At 66.5% G+C, this 8729-nt stretch overlaps 1 protein-coding gene across 1 annotated transcript in view; it reads right to left on the bottom strand.

Annotated features, from left to right (window-relative positions):
* Positions 1-5351, bottom strand: part of LOC137323454 (insulin-like growth factor-binding protein 2) — a 42322-nt gene extending 36971 nt beyond the window's left edge. Inside the window, 1 exon segment of the mRNA XM_067986937.1 lies at positions 4940-5351. Coding sequence (XP_067843038.1) covers positions 4940-5300 — 361 coding nt within the window. The 5' untranslated portion in view covers positions 5301-5351.
* Between the last annotated feature and the right edge of the window lie 3378 nt (positions 5352-8729).

Genomic DNA, 8729 nt, shown 5'->3' with positions numbered 1-8729 from the left:
TAGACAGAGGGGGGGGGGGGAGAAGACAGAGGGGGGGGGGGGAAGAAGACAGAGGGGGGGGGGGAAGAAGACAGAGGGGGGGGGGGAAGAAGACAGAGGGGGGGGGAAGAAGACAGAGGGGGGGGGAAGAAGACAGAGGGGGGGGGGGGAAGAAGACAGAGGGGGGGGGGAAGAAGACAGAGGGGGGGGGGGAAGAAGACAGAGGGGGGGGGGGAAGAAGACAGAGGGGGGGGGGGAAGAAGACAGAGGGGGGGGGGGGAAGAAGACAGAGGGGGGGGGGAAGAAGACAGAGGGGGGGGGGGAAGAAGACAGAGGGGGGGGGGGAAGAAGACAGAGGGGGGGGGGAAGAAGACAGAGGGGGGGGGGAAGAAGACAGAGGGGGGGGGGGAAGAAGACAGAGGGGGGGGGGGAAGAAGACAGAGGGGGGGGGGAAGAAGACAGAGGGGGGGGGGGAAGAAGACAGAGGGGGGGGGGGAAGAAGACAGAGGGGGGGGGGGAAGAAGACAGAGGGGGGGGGGAAGAAGACAGAGGGGGGGGGAAGAAGACAGAGGGGGGGGGGAAGAAGACAGAGGGGGGGGGAAGAAGACAGAGGGGGGGGGAAGAAGACAGAGGGGGGGGGAAGAAGACAGAGGGGGGGGGAAGAAGACAGAGGGGGGGGGAAGAAGACAGAGGGGGGGGGAAGAAGACAGAGGGGGGGGGAAGAAGACAGAGGGGGGGGGGAAGAAGACAGAGGGGGGGGGAAGAAGACAGAGGGGGGGGGAAGAAGACAGAGGGGGGGGGAAGAAGACAGAGGGGGGGGGAAGAAGACAGAGGGGGGGGGGAAGAAGACAGAGGGGGGGGGAAGAAGACAGAGGGGGGGGGAAGAAGACAGAGGGGGGGGGGAAGAAGACAGAGGGGGGGGGAAGAAGACAGAGGGGGGGGGGAAGAAGACAGAGGGGGGGGAAGAAGACAGAGGGGGGGGGAAGAAGACAGAGGGGGGGGGAAGAAGACAGAGGGGGGGGAAGAAGACAGAGGGGGGGGAAGAAGACAGAGGGGGGGGGGAAGAAGACAGAGGGGGGGGGAAGAAGACAGAGGGGGGGGAAGAAGACAGAGGGGGGGGAAGAAGACAGAGGGGGGGGAAGAAGACAGAGGGGGGGGGAAGAAGACAGAGGGGGGGGAAGAAGACAGAGGGGGGGGGAAGAAGACAGAGGGGGGGGGGAAGAAGACAGAGGGGGGGGGAAGAAGACAGAGGGGGGGGGGAAGAAGAACAGAGGGGGGGGGGGAAGAAGACAGAGGGGGGGGAGGGGGGGGGAAGAAGACAGAGGGGGGGAGGGGGGGGAAGAAGACAGAGGGGGGGGGAAGAAGACAGAGGGGGGGGGAGGGGGGGGGAAGAAGACAGAGGGGGGGGGGAGGGGGGGGGAAGAAGACAGAGGGGGGGGGGGGAGGGGGGGGGAAGAAGACAGAGGGGGGGGGGAGGGGGGGGGGAAGAAGACAGAGGGGGGGGGGAAGAAGACAGAGGGGGGGGAGGGGGGGGGAAGAAGACAGAGGGGGGGGGGGGGAAGAAGACAGAGGGGGGGGGGGGAGAGAGGGGGGGGGGAAGAAGACAGAGGGGGGGGGGGGGAGGGGGGGGAAGAAGACAGAGGGGGGGGGGAGGGGGGGGGAAGAAGACAGAGGGGGGGGGGGGAAAGAAGACAGAGGGGGGGGGGAAAGAAGACAGAGGGGGGGGGGAAAGAAGACAGAGGGGGGGGGGGAAAGAAGACAGAGGGGGGGGGGGGAAAGAAGACAGAGGGGGGGGGGGAAGAAGACAGAGGGGGGGGGGGAAGAAGACAGAGGGGGGGGGGGAAGAAGACAGAGGGGGGGGGGAAGAAGACAGAGGGGGGGGGGAAGAAGACAGAGGGGGGGGGGGAAGAAGACAGAGGGGGGGGGGGAAGAAGACAGAGGGGGGGGGGGAAGAAGACAGAGGGGGGGGGGGGGAAGAAGACAGAGGGGGGGGGGAAGAAGACAGAGGGGGGGGGAAGAAGACAGAGGGGGGGGGGAAGAAGACAGAGGGGGGGGGAAGAAGACAGAGGGGGGGGGAAGAAGACAGAGGGGGGGGGAAGAAGACAGAGGGGGGGGGAAGAAGACAGAGGGGGGGGGAAGAAGACAGAGGGGGGGGGAAGAAGACAGAGGGGGGGGGAAGAAGACAGAGGGGGGGGGGAAGAAGACAGAGGGGGGGGGAAGAAGACAGAGGGGGGGGAAGAAGACAGAGGGGGGGGAAGAAGACAGAGGGGGGGGGAAGAAGACAGAGGGGGGGGGAAGAAGACAGAGGGGGGGGAAGAAGACAGAGGGGGGGGGGGAAGAAGACAGAGGGGGGGGGGAAGAAGACAGAGGGGGGGGGAAGAAGACAGAGGGGGGGGAAGAAGACAGAGGGGGGGGAAGAAGACAGAGGGGGGGGAAGAAGACAGAGGGGGGGGGAAGAAGACAGAGGGGGGGGAAGAAGACAGAGGGGGGGGGAAGAAGACAGAGGGGGGGGGAAGAAGACAGAGGGGGGGGGGGGAAGAAGACAGAGGGGGGGGAGGGGGGGGGAAGAAGACAGAGGGGGGGGGAGGGGGGGGGGGAAGAAGACAGAGGGGGGGGGAGGGGGGGGGAAGAAGACAGAGGGGGGGGGAGGGGGGGGGAAGAAGACAGAGGGGGGGGGAGGGGGGGGGAAGAAGACAGAGGGGGGGGAGGGGGGGGGGAAGAAGACAGAGGGGGGGGGAGGGGGGGGAAGAAGACAGAGGGGGGGGAGGGGGGGGGAAGAAGACAGAGGGGGGGGAGGGGGGGGGAAGAAGACAGAGGGGGGGGGGAGGGGGGGGGAAGAAGACAGAGGGGGGGGGGGAGGGGGGGGGAAGAAGACAGAGGGGGGGGGAGGGGGGGGGAAGAAGACAGAGGGGGGGGGGAGGGGGGGGGAAGAAGACAGAGGGGGGGGGGAGGGGGGGGGAAGAAGACAGAGGGGGGGGGAGGGGGGGGAAGAAGACAGAGGGGGGGGGGGAGGGGGGGGGGGAAGAAGACAGAGGGGGGGGGAGGGGGGGGGGGGAGGGGGGGGGGAGGGGGGGGGGAAGAAGACAGAGGGGGGGGGAGGGGGGGGGAAGAGACAGAGGGGGGGGGGGAAGAGACAGAGGGGGGGGGGGAGGGGGGGGGGAAGAAGACAGAGGGGGGGGGGAGGGGGGGGGGAAGAAGACAGAGGGGGGGGGAGGGGGGGAAGAAGACAGAGGGGGGGGGAGGGGGGGGGAAGAAGACAGAGGGGGGGGGGAGGGAGGGGGGGGGGGAGGGGGGGAGGGGGGGAGGGGGGGGGGAGGGGGGGGAGGGGGGGAGGGGGAGGGGGAGGGGGGGGGAGGGGGAGGGGGGGGGAGGGGGAGGGGGGAGGGGGGAGGGGGAGGGGGGGAGGGGGAGGGGGGGAGGGGGAGGGGGAGGGGGGGGGAGGGGGGGGGAGGGGGAGGGGGGGAGGGGGGGGAGGGGGGGGAGGGGGGGGAGGGGGGGAGGGGTGGGGGAAGAAGACAGAGGGGGGGGGAGGGGGGGGGAAGAAGACAGAGGGGGGAGGGGGGGGAAGAAGACAGAGGGGGGGGAGGGGGGGAAGAAGACAGAGGGGGGGGAGGGGGGGGGAAGAAGACAGGGGGGGGGAGGGGGGGGAGAAGACAGAGGGGGGTGAGGGGGGGGGGAAGAAGACAGAGGGGGGGGAGGGGGGGGAAGAAGACAGAGGGGGGGGAGGGGGGGAAGAAGACAGAGGGGGGGGAGGGGGGGGAAGAAGACAGAGGGGGGGGGAGGGGGGGGAAGAAGACAGAGGGGGGGGAGGGGGGGGAAGAAGACAGAGGGGGGGGGAGGGGGGGGAAGAAGACAGAGGGGGGGGGAGGGGGGGGGAAGAAGACAGGGGGGGGGTGGGGGGGGGGAAGAAGACAGGGGGGGGGAGGGGGGGGGGAAGAAGACAGAGGGGGGGGGGGAAGAAGACAGAGGGGGGGAGGGAAGAAGACAGAGGGGGGGGAGGGAAGAAGACAGAGGGGGGGGGGGGGGAAGAAGACAGAGGGGGGGGGAAGAAGACAGAGGGGGGGGGGGAAGAAGACAGAGGGGGGGGGGGGAAGAAGACAGAGGGGGGGGGGGGGGAAGAAGACAGAGGGGGGGGGGGGAAGAAGACAGAGGGGGGGGGGGAAGAAGACAGAGGGGGGGGGGGAAGAAGACAGAGGGGGGGGGGGGAAGAAGACAGAGGGGGGGGGGGGAAGAAGACAGAGGGGGGGGGGGGAAGAAGACAGAGGGGGGGGGGGGAAGAAGACAGAGGGGGGGGGGAAGAAGAAGAGGGGGGGGGGGAAGAGACAGAGGGGGGGGGGGGAAGAAGACAGAGGGGGGGGGGGAAGAAGACAGGGGAGGGGGGGGGAGGGGAGGGAGGGGTGGGGGGGGGGAGGGGGAGGGGAGGGGGGGGGGAGGGGGGGGGGGGGGGGAGGGGGGGGAGGGGGGGGGGATGGAGCAGATGGTGAGGCATGAATTACCTGCCGAGCACGTCTCATGAACCCTGCCCTTTAAAATTTAAAGCTCACAGTAAAGCTGTTTCATAATCAAAACCTATAAACCTGCAAATAATTTGTTCAGAGTTTATGAAATTCACCGATCCTTGAATTTGATATAAAATTGAAAAAAAAGTTTACATTTTTCACCCAAACTTTATTGAACTTTCCAAACTGTTTTTGAAGTGGGTGAGTCTCTGATGCTTGAAATAAATGTAAACTCGTTAGAACTTTTTCAGTTTTAAAACTTTAATTAAACTTTTTTTGGAAAATAAAGAAATTGTATTTTAGAAAGTTCAATAAACTTGTTCAATAAACGTTTCTTACAAAACACAATAAACGTTTGAAAAACTTTATAGAAAGTTTTTTGAAACTAATGTGAAAGTTATGAAGTTTTGCCAGTGAGTGAAGTTTGACGGGAACTTTGAGAGAGTTGAGGCGGTCTTTACCTGGGTGGGTGTCCCGGGAGCGGTTATACTCCAGGTCCCTGCGCTTCCCGCACAGCCCCTGCCCCTCGACCAGCGCCTGCAGAGGGTATTCGGTGTTGCTCTTCGGGTAGCAGCGGAGCCCGGCGCCGCAGCGCGGAGTGTAAACCCCGCAAGGCTCTCCCAGGGTCCGGGCACAACTACAGCAGCAGCCGCAGCCCGGCTCCCGCACCGTCTCGGTGCAGCCCGCCGGCGCCGTGCATCCCGCCAGCTGCTCGCTGCTGCAGGGCGGGCATCGGAACGCGACCTCGGCCCCCCCGGCACGGGCTGCAGCCAGCAGCGGGAGGAGGAGCGGGAGGGCCCGGCACAGCTCGGCGGCTCCCATCGTCTCGGCCTCGGGCAGCGCAGCACCGACTGAGCCCAGACCGCAGCCCAGCAGGTGGAGGCGGGGCGGCGCCGGGTCCTAGCGCCCGCCGATTACCATCCCAGGGCGGCGGCGCCGGGTCCTAGCGCCCGCCGTCTCCAGTACCAGGGCGCGCCGGGTCCTAGTGCCCGCCGACTACCATCCCAGGGCGGCGGCGCCGGGTCCTAGTGCCCGCCGCCTCCAGTACCAGGGCGCGCCGGGTCCTAGTGCCCGCCGCTTGTCATACCAGGGCGACGCCGGGTCCTAGCGCCTGCCTCTTACCATCCCAGGGCGGCGCCAGGTCCTAGCGCCCACTGACTACCATCCCAGGGCAGCGCCGGGTCCTAGTGCCCGCTGTCTCTAGTACCAGGGCGGCGCCGAGTCCTAGCGCCCTCCGCTTACCATACCAGGGTGGCGCCGGGTCCTAGTGCCCGCCGACTACCATCCAAGGTGGCGCCAGGTCCTAGAGCCCGCCGTCTCCAGTACCAGGGCGGCACCGGGTCCTAGTGCCCGCCGCTAATCATACCAGGGCGACGCCGGGTCCTAGCGCCCGCCGCTTAACATCCCAGGGCGGCGCCAGGTCCTAGTGCCCGCTGACTACCATCCCAGGGCGGCGCCGGGTCCTGGCGCCCTCCGCTTACCATATCAGGGCGGCGCCGAGTCCTAGCGCCCTCCGCTTACCATACCAGGGTGGCGCCGGGTCCTAGTGCCCGCCGACTACCATTCAAGGTGGAACCAAGTCCTAGCGCCCGCCGTCTCCAGTACCAGGGCGGCACCGGGTCCTAGCGCCCGCCGTCTCCAGTACCAAGGCGGCACCAGGTCCTAGTGCCCGCTGCTAATCATACCAGGGCGACGCCGGGTCCTAGCGCCCGCCGCTTAACATCCCAGGGCGGCGCCAGGTCCTAGTGCCCGCTGACTACCATCCCAGGGCGGCGCCGGGTCCTAGCGCCCTCCGCTTACCATATCAGGGCGGCGCCGAGTCCTAGCGCCCTCCGCTTACCATACCAGGGTGGCGCCGGGTCCTAGTGCCCGCCGACTACCATTCAAGGTGGAACCAAGTCCTAGCGCCCGCCGTCTCCAGTACCAGGGCGGCACCGGGTCCTAGCGCCCGCCGTCTCCAGTACCAAGGTGGCACCAGGTCCTAGTGCCCGCTGCTAATCATACCAGGGCGACGCCGGGTCCTAGCGCCCGCCGCTTACCATCCCAGGGCGGCGCCAGGTCCTAGTGCCTGATGTCTCCAGTACCAGGGCGGCGCCGAGTCCTAGCGCCCTCCGCTTACCATACCAGGGCGGCGCCGGGTCCTAGCGCCCTCCGCTTACCATACCAGGGTGGCGCCGGGTCCTAGTGCCCGCCGACTACCATCCCAGGGCGGTGCCGGGTCCTAGCGCCCGCTTACTACCATCCCAGGGCGGCACCGGGTCCTAGTGCCCGCCGTCATCACTACCAGGGCAGCACCGGGTCCTAGTGCCCGCCGACTACCATCCCAGGGCGGCGGCGCCGGGTCCTAGTGCCTGCCGCCTCCAGTACCAGGGCAGCGCCGGGTCCTAGTGCCCGCCGCCTACCAACCCAGGGTGGCAATGGGTCCTAGCCCACCGCCTACCATCCCAGGGCGGCGCCGGGTCCTAGTGCCTGCCGCCTCCAGTACCAGGGCGGCGCCGGGTCCTTGTGCCCATCGCCTCCAGTACCAGGGCGGCGCCGGGTCTTAGCGCCCGCCGTCTACCATACCAGGGCGGCTCCGGGTCCTAGTGTCTGCCACCTACCATCCCAGAGTGGTGCCGGATCCTATCGCCCACCATCTCCAGTACCAGGGCGGCGCCGGGTCCTAGCGCCCTCTGCTTACCATACCAGGGCGGCGCCGGGTCCTAGTGCCCACCGTCTCCAGTACCAGGGCGGCGCCGGGTCCTGGTGCCAGCCGATTGCCATCCCAGGGCAGTGCCGGGTCCTTGTGCCTGCTGCCTCCAGTACCAGGGCAGCGCCGGGTCCAGTATTAGGGCAGCGCCGGGTCCTAGTGCCTGCTGCTTCCAGTACCAGGGCAGCACTGGGTCCTAGTGCCTGTTGCTTCCAGTACCAGGGCAGTGCCAGGTCCTAGTGCCTGCCACCTCCAGTACCAGGGCAGCACCGGGTCCTAGTGCCTGCCGCCTCCCATAACAGGGCGGCGCCGGGTCCTAGTGCCCACCGCCTCCTATACCAGGGCAGCGCCGGGTCCTAGCGCCCACCGCCTCTAGTACCAGGGCGGCGCCGGGTCCTAGCGCCCGCTGCCTCCAGTACCAGGGCGGTGCCGGGTCCTAGTGCCCACCACCTCCAGTACCAGGGCAACGCCGGGTCCTAGCGCCCGCTGCCTCCAGTACCAGTGCAGTGCCAGGTCCTAGCGCCCACTGCCTCCAGTACCAGGGCATTGCCAGGTCCTAGCGCCCGCTGCCTCCAGTACCAGGGCATTGCCAGGTCCTAGCGCCCGCCGCCTCCAGTAACAGGGCAGTGCCAGGTCCTAGCGCCCACTGCCTCCAGTACCAGGGCATTGCCAGGTCCTAGTGCCTGTTTGTTCTGTACCAGGGCAAGTAAAGGGACAGTGCCTGGTCCTAGTGCCCGTCAGGTTAGGTAGCAGGGCAGCGCCAGGTCATATTACCAGGACAAGTAACAACAACAATTTGCATTTAGATAGCGTCTTTAACGTAGCAAAGCGTCCAAGGCACTTCACAAGAGCAATAATCAAACAAAATTCAATACCAAGCCAAATAAGGAGATGTTAGGACAGGTGGAAAGTGGGGGGTTTTAAGGAGCGTCTTAAAGGAGGAGAGAGAGGCGGAGGGGTTTAGGGAGGGAATTCCAGAGCTGAGGGCCCAGGCAGCTGAAGGCACGGCAGCCAATGGTGGGAGTGATTAAAATCGGGGATAAGCAATAGGCCAGAATTGGAGGAGTGCAGTGATCTCGGGGGGTCGTAGGGCTGGAGGAGGTTACAGAGATAGGGAGAGGGGGTGAGGGCCATGGAGGGATTTGAAAACAAGGATGAGAATTTTAAAATCGAGGTGTTCCCAGACTGGGAGCCAATGTAGGTCAGTGAGCACAGGGGGTGATGGGTGAACGGGACTTGGTGCGAGTTAGGATACGGACAGCAGAGTTTTGGATGAGCTCAAATTTATGGAGGGTGGAAGATGGGAGGCCGGACAGGAGAGCATTGGAATAGTCCAGTCTGGAGGGAACAAAGGAATGGATGAGGGTTTCGGCAGCAGATGAGCTGAGGCGGGGCGGAGACGGGCAATGTTCCGGAGGTGGAAGGAGGCGGTCTTGGTGATGGAGAGGATATGGGGTCAGAAGCTCATCTCAGGGTCAAATAGGACGGCAGGGTTGCGAACGGTCTGGTTCAGCCTCAGACGACGGGCAGGGAGGGGGACGGAGACGGCGGGCGGGGAGGGG

The sequence above is a fragment of the Heptranchias perlo genome, chromosome 7 (assembly GCF_035084215.1).
Source record: "Heptranchias perlo isolate sHepPer1 chromosome 7, sHepPer1.hap1, whole genome shotgun sequence".
Taxonomy (NCBI): Eukaryota; Metazoa; Chordata; class Chondrichthyes; order Hexanchiformes; family Hexanchidae; genus Heptranchias; species Heptranchias perlo.
This window is presented reverse-complemented; position numbering and strand designations above follow the sequence as displayed.